The following is a 13,843-nucleotide window of genomic DNA, read 5'->3' on the forward strand; positions in this document are numbered from 1 at the left end:
CGCCGGAGAACGCGGGAGGAAATGGGTATAAATAAAAAGGGTTCGATGCTACAACCATTTTTATCTCAAGCAACGTGTACTGACACCCACCCACGCACATATGCACATTTCAATCGTTGCATGATAACAATGCGCCGGACAAGGTACTTCACTATCAAAATGGCCCAAGGCATAAATTGATCTAAATTTCACGACTCAATAAATACTCATACAACTGGTCAAAACAAGAGTCGATGGATGTTTTTGCGCTTGTGTTTAAAAGAAAGGTATTTTTTGTGACAGTGACAAGTTTAGACTCTTGGGGTTTTCTGGTCTCAATGTTATTAAACTTTAAGGAGAATCTAAAAAGTCATTCATTCAATCCCAGTGTGTTTGGTGTCGACTAAGTGGAGCATTCTCGTCTCGATGGGTTTTGTCATTTAAATTTTCAAGTAGACGATTTCAAGTGTTTTTCTTTCACATGCCTGGTTTGCCTCGTGGATGGAGTACGGGTTAGATTGTTATTATCGGTGAAATAGCTTTGGATAACTCATGGCCATGAGTTCTGGTTTGTCTTTTAAGACTTGTACAAGCGTGGGTGTTCTTTTTTGTTTGTGTAAAGGCCCTCCCTGTTTGCATATTGGTACAGGAAACAAACTATGAGGTTAACTGATACGGTATCAGCTTTGTTGGGTCTGCTTATGTGTACACCATAAGCTGAATTGGACGCGTATCGGAAATTTTTCAGCAAGTGTCTGCCGAAGAAATACCGTGATCATGTTTGACCTTCATCTTCACTCCACTGTTGAGGGTAAAATATACTGTATTTCCGCAGTTTTTGGCGTGTCTCATGCGTGGGCGAGAATTGATTTTATTAAGAATTAAAAACGAGTTTTAGGTGTGTCTAGTCTTGTGGCGTGGGCGATGAGACGTTGAAGGTACATTTCACCTGTTTCATTTTGTAAGGTGGAAGTTGTTTCAGTGATATTGATTCATGTTTTTTTTTTGTTTCGCGCTTGAAGAAAATTATATAGAACGATAATGTGAATTTAAAGTTTCCAGGTGGTTGGTCTAGGGGTTTCACAGAGCTATTCTGAAAATTTGCACCTTATAAACAATGTATCAAGCGCCATCAGTGGGTTTTTAAAGTAGCTGGTTTTAAGGAGTATTGAACTATGGAACTTATCGGTAATAGTCGCTGTCGTAAGTGGCACTTCGGAAGTGCTCGGTTATTGTCGTCGTAGCGCCACGAGTTCTGCCTACGTAGCTATTATCATCAAGAAATCCTTTCGTTAATATTCCGAAAACTGACATGTCTCGAAATGTTCGTAAGTGCTCGGGTATAGTCGTCGTTCCCCGAAATCTGCTCGCGTAAATGTTACCACGAAACATTTCCCCAACGTTAGTGTCACGCTGCGCCGGAAATGTTCAATAAACTTAGTGACGCAAGTAACAGGAAATAACGGAAATGCTAATCCGGGCTTTCGGGAATTTTCGGCAGCAGTCGGCTTCTGTCGGCTTCTTTCGGTTTTTAAGCTTTACTAGAGCTTATTAATGATGATCGCGTGAATAATTGCGTCAAGTGAATAATTGAGTCAAGTGATAATTGCGTGAAATTTTGTACCCAATGTTTAATCTACCCTATATACTGGAAAAACGCTCAAGCCAATGAGTGTACAAGCACAAACAGGCTAAAGCAGAGCCTTTAGAACTAAACAACTTTTTCCTAAAGGACCATTTGGACCATAACGTTCGCGTGCTCTTTCAAAGAGTTCAAACAAGTTATACCCGTTGTCACGTCACACAATTCGAATTCGCATATAATATTGCTCACGGCTAAAACTTGATGTCACGCAACTGATGTGCTTACTCATATAGATTTGTGAAATTTTTTCTCTTTATTTGGACACATCAATCAGTAAACAGATATTTTCCTATTTTAATTTCACAGGGCTGGGTGAGGGTCAGGAATTATTATTGTTTTAACAAGTTCTTGACGCTCCAAAGGTCAATAAATTCCAGCTATTTTTTAACACACATTTGTTCTTGTTTATTTAACAAAAATGGTGCTGACAATTGGTTCCCAATTCCCCGAATCGAGTTTTGAGCCGCAAAAAATTGTCAGGACAAGTTTTAAAACTCAAGTTTGGTTTGCTTATTTTTGAGCACAATATTGTTCTATTTTCCGCTTCCTTGGACTAGAACTACAACAATTTTATTTGCATAAACCGATTATTCTCGAAGCCACACTGTGAAAATATCGTAAGGCGTCGGCACTGTTCTTAATTACCAGCCGTGAAGACTCATCTTTGCGTTCCAGAAAGTTCGATATAAATTTGCAAAATCGTTATTATAAAGGCGGTAAATTCAACGAAGGTAGCTCAGAGTAGTGGTTTCTATCACGTGCTTGTGGTCTCCGCTGTCGTTCGACTTTATTAAGAGTGCGCGCATCAGAAACAAAGACATAACACGAGGTAATTAATATTCTATTATATTTCGCATAAACATAGACTACCACACAGTCAAATCTCCTCGTCCTTTAAAACCGAGAAAGACAATTGGAAATAGTTCTGCGGAGAGCAAATCTTGTTATTTACTCTGAAGTTTAAACGTGTGATGAATGTTTTGTTATCAGGAACAAACTCTGTGGAACCTTCATGTGCTGGTAGACAAGGGTTTCGCGTAGTCAAACTTTGGTTAGATAGCTTAAACGAAGATCTATGTTTTTTAGAAACATGTCAAGTAAAGGCTCGATTCTTCTTCTCCTTCTTTCGGCTTATTCAGATTGTTTCTTTTTCTTCATTGTTTTTGACGTTTTCCACTCTAGTGGTAAACTTCGACCGCACAGACTTGGCCCGCAGGCCTTTGAAACATGTCAGACACCATTTGTTATGTTCACTGCTCTAAAAATTAGAAACAATTCAGAGAGTTATGGGGAATTTACTTTCATAAAACATGTACTATAATTTGAGTTTAATCATGAAATTTGGAGCGATCATAAGATAACGTCTCGATTGACAAGACCGAAATTTCCTAGAGGCAAAATTGAACGTATCAAATTGACCATAATAGGTCGCTTGCGGTAGATAATACCTGTGTTAATACTAATTACACAAATTTAGATAAAACTAAACTCGTTAGTATAGACTACGTGACTGTTGGAGGCTCAGCCATTTGACAAGCATGACATTAACTTCCTTTCTTCATATGAACCATCTACATAACGTGTAAAAGATTTGACTCCATGTTTCTCTCGCACTGTCAATCAACTGGTTCTTAAGCCGGCATGAACATGCTTCTGCACTTGTGGCGTGGAGACGGTTGTCACTCGTGGGGGTTAAAAAGGTGAAACTTCATACGAATATACATATATATAATTTTATTTTTTCTGTTATAGATATTTCACCAACATGAACCGACTTCAGAACCTTCCCAAGGTCATGCAGCATACGGCACAAGCGTTTCAAAAAAGTTTTGATGATGCTTTTCACGGAAAGAGTTGTTCAGACGCTCTGTGTGTTCTGCCACAATGCGTGAACTTTAAGCTACAAACAAGGCATATCAATCCACCTCAAAAAGACAAACAAAGCAACGTCGACGGCAGGGACAAAGCTTCTTCGGAGACAGCCGTTAACACCCGGCAGAATAATAATGGAGGCAAGCTGATGTCCCTTAATCGAGCCATTCTGGACCACGATGCAGAAAAACAGCTGTTGGATGACATAGAGGAGTTTGAGAGGATTCTTGAGGGACAGAAGGTTGACTTAGGACCTCAGCCTAATTTTAGAAATCGTTTTGAGATTGATCAGCAAAACTCTTCGCCACCTTATGCCGCGAGAGAGGATTGTCAGATTCCTACACAGACAAACTCATTGCCTCCTTATATCTCAAGGGACGATGTTCAGTTTCCTCGACAGATATCAAGTGAGAAGGCGAGAAAACACCAACCAGACCCCCCCGAGTACGACGACTTATTTAAGAGGGGAGGAGCTACTTTCAAAGAGCCTTGTGATCTTATACACAGTACAGAATCCGATGAAAACCCTCTCATTTTTAGTTACTATGAGCAGTTCATGTCAACAGATGAATTTGCTGTTCCTCAGAAAACTTCCCAAGGTGGGCACACTGCTAAACGCACACGGACAGATTTCGCGACGACTGTATCGACTACCAACGTGGAGAAGACTTCTTGCCACATCCCAGGCACCACAGAGCAACTTCTTGGCATGCAGCGTGAACCAGCCCGGAAAGTATTTGGAGTACTTTCACAGATACTGCATTTGTTCGAAAAACCCATGTCTGCAGAAGTTGAAGCCTTTTTCGTCCATGTCCTTCAAAAGGCACTCAGAGATATACGAAAAGCAGTCACGCGAGATAGTATTAAGTTTGCCTATTTTGACCCGTTACCAGTTTGTAAGCACTAAAAACTTGCAAATGAATCGGGGTATGTAAAATGCATCAATGCATCAGTTCAGGTCACGTGATCACGGTCTCGTGTTTTTAGGGTATCCTTTATCCTGTTCAGGAAAAGTCAATGTCGTTAATCAATTGACTCACATCGAGAGGAGGGGAGAGAAAGTGTAGGATGAGCTGTAACCCCCTTCCCCCGGCGAACAAAAATGTAAGGGGCTGGGAAAGGTCCTGTATACAGTTTCGATGCGGCAGGAATTGCAGGACGTATCAAATTGATTGTATATGACTGGTGGTAGAAAACGGAAACTGCGACAACGACGACCTTTTGTTTGCTTCAAATAAAGCTTTATTGTAGGTCAGGTTAGGTTTACGTCGTGACAAAGTGGAAATTATCTAGGCTTTAGTGAGCAGGTTATGTTCTTTCTTGCTTAGATTTTTTTTAGCTTAAATCTTTCGACTGTAGGGAGGTAAGCCAACTGGTAAAGCTGACGGTATAACTTTCGAACTCTCGCGAATGGTTAGCTGCCGGCGAGCACGATGGCCGCGTTTCTTCTAGCTCCGAGAGCATATAGACTATATTTGATTTTTTTCTATTTTTTCTGTAGCTTAAGGGGCACAATATTAGTTTAAATCTAGACGAGTCCCTCTCTTCTCCTTAGGTGGTGTAGTTTTGTACTGTAAGTTTTCTTTCATTGAAATTTTTATACTTTTTACTTACTTTCTCACCTTGTATCTAATTCTGTATTATCATTTGCTAAGTTTTGGAGAAATAAATAAATGAGATGAAAAATAAATGGAATATAATTTCTTTTTATTGCTTTTTCTGTATATGAACAAAATAGCTATTTTAATCAAAGACGTGATTTACGTTAGATCTAATCGTCAAACTAACTGAGCCAAAACAATCCCCTTTCCTTTTTCAAACTGCATGTCACGTATTTAGAAAAAATTGAACAATAAAGATTTTCAAAGGAAGCCAAATTTGGCAAATTACTCAGCAGGAAGCTGAGTGATTTGAGCTGTGATCTGTGAACTGTTCAGGGTTTCAGCAAGCACGTACATTTTTTGGGTGGTAAGGGAAACTCCACGGTTCATTTAGCTGAACGAGTCTTTCCAAGCGTTAGCGATTCATGTCGAGCCTAATTGATATCTCTGTTGTTTTCTGGCTGCCGATGAAAAAGGCAATAGCGACTAAAGCAATGAATGGAGGCATGGGTCAAAATTTAAACCTTTCTCTCCCAGTGTGTCGCTGAAAAGGATTATTCCTTTCAGTGTTAGTACACTCTTAACAGGACAATGACAGGAAGAAGGAAATTCAATCTAGGAGATATTTTGTTTCACCCAACACTAAATTGAGAAAGTTAAAGAGCAGGAAATGTATGTCAGACCGTAAGGCAAATTGAAACTTAGTTCGTGGGAGTGAAAGGGATACCTGAAATTTGAATACATTCCCCTGGCAACGGTAACTCGACAAGAAAATGATGAGGCATCGTAGCGTCTTTAGCCCGATTTAAAGTCGTTTTTAGCTGACAGCAGTTTCAGCTTTTGTCAGTTTTTAGCATGCACATATCGGGGGTTGTCAGTAATACATAGCGGTCAAATGGATTCAAAAGTATTCCGTCATAATACCTTCCCGATCACTCCGGAATGTACATTATAGTGGACTTCCTTTAATGCTTCATGGACTAAGAAGTCTTTTGAGTGATATTATCCACTACCCTTGACATTTAACTGCTACTCTTAAAACATCGCTTCACGCAAGAAATATTATACCTGAATGACAATCGGCGCAGGCAAAATGGTGAATTTAGTTGCAGAGACAGGGCGATGATGTCATGTAGGAAATTAGCTCATCCACGGGGAGCCATTTGTACTGAAAATATCATTCGCTAGTGATTTAAATTCAATCTTTAGTGCTTAAAACTTATCCGATGGCTACGATACTAAGATGCGACTGTATGATTTATCTCGAAAACTAGACACCAAAATACTGTAAAATGAAATAATTGTGGAATAATACATCCTTCATTCGATGGTCTGACATACAATACGGTCAGAAATTCTGCCCATTACTCGAACGTTCCTTCGCCAAAAGATTTTGTCGGATGTTAAAAATATTTTGGGATTATCCCTTTTCGCTTCCGTATGGAAAGTACAGATGCAATCTACGGTAGAATCAATAAGAAATGACACTTAAACTAACTAACTTTGCTGAAGCGATTTCTACTTATTACAAACGATCTGTGGGAACACCACAGGGCACCCACATAAGCGGCGTGTCTGGTCGTTTGTTCGAAATACAAAGAAATGTATGGAAGAATATTGAAGAGTCGTAGTATCGTAAACTTATTTATATTTATAAACAACTTTGTTGTAATAATCAATACAAAAGGCTGCCATCAGAGAGGAACTGAATCCTGATGTAAGATGACCCCGAGGAACGTCTAGTCAGTAGATGAATCGCCGGCGCGAATATGTCCCTGACTCCCCTCTCACATGAGGCATTTGAAACAGGGCATCGTTTACCATAATCCAATCAGCGTGGAGCAAACAGCGTGACGGTTGCTCCCTGGCACACCAAATCTGTGCCGCGGATGCCGATCGCTTGGAAAGCTGCATTTCTCGAAAGTTTTTTGGCGGTTAGCGTTTGGATTTTGAATGGATCTTCGATTGAATGACACGAGAAGAAGTGTCAACCTTTTGGTTTATCTGGTGTTCGATTTGGAAGCCGAGCGATTCCAATTTCTGGGTTAAAATCGGCTTCGAAAGCGGAGCGGTCGAAAATGAGCTTTCCACCCTTGTCTCCTTCTTATACAGTAGAGTAACAGTCATCGCAAAATCTACCAAATCGCTCAAATTCGCCATTTAGAACCATAGAAATGACAATACACGGCAAGTGAGGTAGGTTTACATTTATTTTGAGCCTTAACATAGACATTCTTTGAGTAAGTTTACGATATTACGACTTTCAATATTCTCCCATACATTTCTTTATATTTCGAACAAACGACCAGACACACCGCTTGTGTGGGTTCCCTGTGGTTACATACATATGTTAGCAACTGTATGTGATCCTAATTAAAACTAAATAAATAAAAATAAAACCGAGGAACAAGTAACCGCATTATAAGATAGTTTTCGTGATGATGGATCATACGGCATTTTAAGTGTATTTAGAGGGCCGGTCGCACGGAGCGAGAAACATTTGGATGGCTTGACGGAACATCAGGACTTTTATTGCTCAACTGTGTAATGTCCTTTTTCTGCAGCACGTTTGCACGACAAACATTTGGATGGCTTGACCGAATATCAGGACCTTTACTGCTCAACCGTGAAATTTTCTTGTTTTGCAGCACGTTCGTACTAAAAACAAGACGACAACTTTGTTTGCAGGAAACGCCAAACAAATTGTTTGCCGTTTTTTTAATGGATTTGAAAGTGTGAATGATTTTGCGAACACTACTGAAATAAACAAGAAACCGGCTTCTTTAAAGTTTGTGAAAATATCCCGGTCGCACTCGTCGTCTTTAGATAAAGTAAATAAGTAATGAAATACGTCTAAAGACACCGAACTCTCTCAAAGATTAGGCCCTGTTCACACTACACTGAAAAATTTAGTTTGGTATTAGCCAAAAAATTGAAAACTTTGTAAACGACGAATTTTTTGTTTTCGTAATAGCGTTCATTCGTGAAACCATAAATGTCAATCAATCGAGATTTCGTGACAGTGCGTTTTCTTTTATGTCGTTCCGGTCAATGACTGATCGCAAAGCAAAATGTCTCCGCGAAATGTTTTAATTGCCCTTCTTTGCTGTTTGCTTGCCACGATAAACCTGACTGTGGCTATTCAACAATTACTTCTTGTTTTTGTTGGGGAGGACTCGGCTTTTACGGATCATCGAGACTTCAACTCAGCTGTTCAACCGGACGTCGATGATTTTAACTGTTTTTCCGTAGAAATTTGAAATATGATGACCAGTCGAAGGGTATCTGTCAAGGACGATAGATTTTCTCGCCCGACAAAAATTTGTAGGCCTTCAAATCTAGTTGACGGCATCTTCGAAGTTTGGTGGCACTTGCGAAATTTTTTTTTCCAAAACAAACAAAATTTCGCTTAGTGCGAATAGGCCCTTACTAAAACCGATATATGGTTGATACAACAAAGTTCAAAGCATTCACCTCTTTACCGACATTTTGCTCTTTTCTCTTTTGTTTTCTTAATGTCTTTAAGTATAATTTCTCAAGTATCCAATTTATGTAACGTATCTGGAGGCTCACGTATATTTTGATAGCGTATTGTACGCCGAATACTCGACTATTTGTGTCAGTAGTCGAAAGCGTTTTTTAACGAGCGCTGTAATAATTCCCTACCAAAAGGGGAACAATAAAATCTCCTAACTCTTTTTCGAGAAACGAAACTATTTTACAAATGAAACATATTGTTAATTTATTCGCATGAAGCCATTTTGTTTTATTTCTGCTTATTTTATGTTGGCCTTGAACTTTTAGTTCTTTGTATTGCGTAATGATTGCGTCCTTTGTTAATCAGTTTGAGTTTCATTCCCTATTAATCAAAAACAAGAAGATTACTTAATTTATTGAAAACATCAGCCCTGCACCCTATGGAACTTGTGGCCTTATACAATGCAAAATTCGTGCTCTAAACCCTCTAAGTGAAGATGCTCTATTTTGAGGCCCAAATCGATGACATTATCTAAAGATGACATCATCTAAAGATGACATTATCTGAAGCCTAATGAAAGTCAATTAGTAATTGTATTGCGTATCTATGAATCGCATATGAAAAGTGTTTGGGCTTGTCAACCAGATATCCATTCATTAAAAATCATGTTCCGCTTGTCCTTCTCTCTGTCGCAATTCGGTACTTGATGAGGACGAAATCTTTTTAACTGCCAAGTTCAAGCCATGCGGTTGAGAAAAATCTGCTAGAGAAAACGAGCCGATTTTGAATTCGGAGGCATATATCGTAACGCGTGAAAATATGGTAAGGCGTGAAAATATCGTAAGGCGTCGGCACCGTTCTTAATTACCAGCCGTGAAGACTCATCATTGCGTTCCAGAAAGTTCGATATAAATTTGCAAAATCGTTATTATAAAGGCGGTAAATTCAACGAAGGTAGCTCAGAGTAGAGGTTTCTATCACGTGCTTGTGGTCTCCGCTGTCGTTCGACTTTATTAGGAGTGCGCGCATCAGAAAGAAAGACATAACACGAGGTAATTAATATCCTATTATATTTCGCATAAACATAGACTACCACACAGTCAAATCTCCTCCTTTAAAACCCAGAAAGACCATTGGAAATAGTTTTGCGGAGAGCAAATCTTGTTATTTACTCTGAAGTTTAAACGTGTGATGAATGTTTTGTTATCAGGAACAAACTCTGTGGAACCTTCATGTGCTGGTAGGCAAGGGTTTCGCGTAGTCAAACTTTGGTTAGATAGCTTAAACGAAGATCTATGTTTTTTAGAAACATGTCAAGTAAAGGCTCGATTCTTCTTCTCCTTCTTTCGGCTTATTCAGATTGTTTCTTTTTTTGCATTGTTTTTGACGTTTTCCACTCTAGTGGTTAACTTCGACCGCACAGACTTGGCCCGCAGGCCTTTGAAACATGTCGGACACCATTTCTTATGTTCATTGCACTGAAAGTAGAAACAATTCAGAGAGTTATGGGGAATTTACTTTCATAAAACATGTACTCTAATTTGAGTTTAATCATGAAATTTGGAGCGATCATGAGATAACATCTCGATTGACAAGACCGAAATTTCCTAGGGACAAAATTGAACGTATCAAATTGACCATAATAGGTCGCTTGCGGTAGATAATACCTGTGTTAATACTAATTACGCAAATTTGGATAAAAATAAACTCGTTAGTATAGATTACGTGATTGTTGGAGGCTCAGCCATTTGAGAAACATGACATTAACTTCCTTTCTTCATATGAACCATCTACATAACGTGTAAAATATTTGACTCCATGTTTCTCTCGCACTGTTAATCAACTGGCCGGCATGAACATGCTTCTGCACTTGTGGCGTGGAGACGGTTGTTTATTTTTAATCCTCTACACCATAACATCTGTTCTCCATACTGTCCTCTATACATTTCGTGAGGGACCGACAAGGAGAATTAGTCGAACAATTTAACACTTCCTTAGTTGGTGATCATTTCCTGTATTCTCCTGACCGGAATGTGTGATTCAGGGGTGATATTTTAAGGAGAAATTAGATGCTGGTCACTCTTGGGGGTTAAAAAGGTGAAACTTCATACGAATATACATTCATATAATTTTATTTTTTCTGTTATAGATATTTCACCAACATGAACCGACTTCAGAACCTTCCCAAGGTCATGCAGCATACGGCACAAGCGTTTCAAAAGAGTTTTGATGATGCTTTTCACGGAAAGAATTGTTCAGACGCTCTGTGTGTTCTGCCACAATGCGTGAACTTTAAGCTGCAAACAAGGCATATCAATACACCTCAAAAAGACAAACAATGCAACGTCGACGGCAGGGACAGAGCTTCTTCGGAGACAGCCGTTAACACCCGGCAGAATAATAATGGAGGCAAGCTGATGTCCCTTAATCGAGCCATTCTGGACCACGATGCAGAAAAACAGCTGTTGGATGACATAGAGGAGTTTGAGAGGATTCTTGAGGGACAGAAGGTTGACTTAGGACCTCAGCCTAATTTTAGAAATCGTTTTGAGATTGATCAGCAAAACTCTTCGCCACCTTACGCCGCGAGAGAGGATTGTCAGATTCCTACACAGACAAACTCATTTCCTCCTTATATCTCAAGGGACGATATTCAGTTTCCTCGACAGATATCAAGTGAGAAGGCGAGAAAACACCAACCAGACCCCCCCGAGTACGACGACTTATTTAAGAGGGGAGGAGCTACTTTCAAAGAGCCTTGTGATCTTATACACAGTACAGAATCCGATGAAAACCCTCTCTTTTTTAGTTACTATGAGCAGTTCATGTCAACAGATGAATTTGCTGTTCCTCAGAAAACTTCCCAAGGTGGGCACACTGCTAAACGCACACGGACAGATTTCGCGACGACTGTATCGACTACCAACGTGGAGAAGACTTCTTGCCACATCCCAGGCACCACAGAGCAACTTCTTGGCATGCAGCGTGAACCAGCCCGGAAAGTATTTGGAGTACTTTCACAGATATTGCATTTGTTCGAAAAACCCATGTCTGCAGAAGTTGAAGCCTTTTTCGTCCATGTCCTTCAAAAGGCACTCAGAGATATACGAAAAGCAGTCACGCGAGATAGTATTAAGTTTGCCTATTTTGACCCGTTACCAGTTTGTAAGCACTAAAAACTTGCAAATGAATCGGGGTATGTAAAATGCATCAATGCATCAGTTCAGGTCACGTGATCACGGTCTCGTGTTTTTAGGGTATCCTTTATCCTGTTCAGGAAAAGTCAATGTCGTTAATCAATTGACTCACATCGAGAGGAGGGGAGAGAAAGTGTAGGATGAGCTGTAACCCCCTTCCCCCGGCGAACAAAAATGTAAGGGGCTGGGAAAGGTCCTGTATACAGTTTCGATGCGGCAGGAATTGCAGGACGTATCAAATTGATTGTATATGACTGGTGGTAGAAAACGGAAACTGCGACAACGACGACCTTTTGTTTGCTTCAAATAAAGCTTTATTGTAGGTCAGGTTAGGTTTACGTCGTGACAAAGTGGAAATTATCTAGGCTTTAGTGAGCAGGTTATGTTCTTTCTTGCTTAGATTTTTTTTAGCTTAAATCTTTCGACTGTAGGGAGGTAAGCCAACTGGTAAAGCTGACGGTATAACTTTCGAACTCTCGCGAATGGTTAGCTGCCGGCGAGCACGATGGCCGCGTTTCTTCTAGCTCCGAGAGCATATAGACTATATTTGATTTTTTTCTATTTTTTCTGTAGCTTAAGGGGCACAATATTAGTTTAAATCTAGACGAGTCCCTCTCTTCTCCTTAGGTGGTGTAGTTTTGTACTGTAAGTTTTCTTTCATTGAAATTTTTATACTTTTTACTTACTTTCTCACCTTGTATCTAATTCTGTATTATCATTTGCTAAGTTTTGGAGAAATAAATAAATGAGATGAAAAATAAATGGAATATAATTTCTTTTTATTGCTTTTTCTGTATATGAACAAAATAGCTATTTTAATCAAAGACGTGATTTACGTTAGATCTAATCGTCAAACTAACTGAGCCAAAACAATCCCCTTTCCTTTTTCAAACTGCATGTAAGGTATTTAGAAAAAATTGAACAATAAAGATTTTCAAAGGAAGCCAAATTTGGCAAATTACTCAGCAGGAAGCTGAGTAATTTGAGCTGTGATCTGTGAACTGTTCAGGGTTTCAGCAAGCACGTACATTTTTTGGGTGGCAAGGGAAACTCCACGGTTCATTTAGCTGAACGAGTCTTTCCAAGCGTTAGCGATTCATGTCGAGCCTAATTGATATCTCTGTTGTTTTCTGGCTGCCGATGAAAAAGGCAATAGCGACTAAAGCAATGAATGGAGGCATGGGCCAAAATTTAAACCTTTCTCTCCCAGTGTGCCGCTGAAAAGGATTATTCCTTTCAGTGTTAGTACACTCTTAACAGGACAATGACAGGAAGAAGGAAATTCAATCTAGGAGATATTTTGTTTCACCCAACACTAAATTGAGAAAGTTAAAGAGCAGTAAATGTATGTCAGACTGTAAGGCAAATTGAAACTTAGTTCGTGGGAGTGAAAGGGATACCTGAAATTTGAATACATTCCCCTGGCAACGGTAACTCGACAAGAAAATGATGAGGCATCGTAGCGTCTTTAGCCCGATTTAAAGTCGTTTCTAGCCGACAGCAGTTTCAGCTCTTGTCAGTTTTTAGCATGCACACATCGGGGGTTGTCAGTAATACATAGCGGTCAAATGGATTTTAAAAGTATTCTGTCATAATACCATCCCGATCACTCCGGAATGTACATTATAGTGGACTTCCTTTAATGCTTCATGGACTAAGAAGTCTTTTGAGTGGTATTATCCACTACCCTTGACATTTAACTGCTACTCTTAAAACATCGCTTCACGCAAGAAATATTATACCTGAATGACAATCGGCGCAGGCAAAATGGTGAATTTAGTTGCAGAGACAGGGCGATGATGTCATGTAGGAAATTAGCTCATCCACGGGGAGCCATTTGTACTGAAAATATCATTCGCTAGTGATTTAAATTCAATCTTTAGTGCTTAAAACTTATCCGATGGCTACGATACTAAGATACGACCGCATGATTTATCTCGAAAACTAGACACCAAAATACTGTAAAATGAAATAATTGTGGAATAATACATCCTTCATTCGATGGTCTGACATACAATACGATCAGAAATTCTGCCCATTACTCGAACGTTCCTTCGCCAAAAGATTTCGT

At 39.5% G+C, this 13,843-nt stretch overlaps 2 protein-coding genes across 5 annotated transcripts; both read left to right on the top strand.

The window, feature by feature from the left end:
• Window positions 1-2,239: 2,239 nt before the first annotated feature.
• LOC111339036 (uncharacterized) lies at window positions 2,240-5,186 on the top strand. Its single transcript, XM_022945617.2, has 2 exons — window positions 2,240-2,453; window positions 3,377-5,186. Exon 2 carries the CDS (start codon window positions 3,390-3,392, stop codon window positions 4,401-4,403), a length of 1,014 nt encoding a protein of 337 aa, XP_022801352.2. The 5' UTR covers window positions 2,240-2,453; window positions 3,377-3,389; the 3' UTR covers window positions 4,404-5,186.
• Window positions 5,187-6,599: 1,413 nt separating this feature from the next.
• LOC148724224 (uncharacterized) lies at window positions 6,600-12,534 on the top strand. Of its 4 annotated transcripts, none has more exons than XM_088733015.1 (2): window positions 6,600-7,293; window positions 10,725-12,534. In XM_088733015.1, the coding sequence occupies exon 2, from the start codon at window positions 10,738-10,740 to the stop codon at window positions 11,749-11,751; it is 1,014 nt and encodes a 337-aa protein (XP_088589141.1). In that variant the 5' UTR covers window positions 6,600-7,293; window positions 10,725-10,737; the 3' UTR covers window positions 11,752-12,534. The 4 variants fall into 4 exon arrangements, with proteins under 4 accessions (XP_088589141.1, XP_088589139.1, XP_088589142.1 ...); XM_088733013.1 differs by lacking the exon at window positions 6,600-7,293 and adding an exon at window positions 9,229-9,627; XM_088733016.1 differs by lacking the exon at window positions 6,600-7,293 and adding an exon at window positions 9,229-9,397.
• Window positions 12,535-13,843: the final 1,309 nt, after the last annotated feature.

The sequence above is a fragment of the Stylophora pistillata genome, chromosome 9, assembly GCF_964205215.1.
Source record: "Stylophora pistillata chromosome 9, jaStyPist1.2, whole genome shotgun sequence".
NCBI classification, from domain to species: Eukaryota; Metazoa; Cnidaria; class Anthozoa; order Scleractinia; family Pocilloporidae; genus Stylophora; species Stylophora pistillata.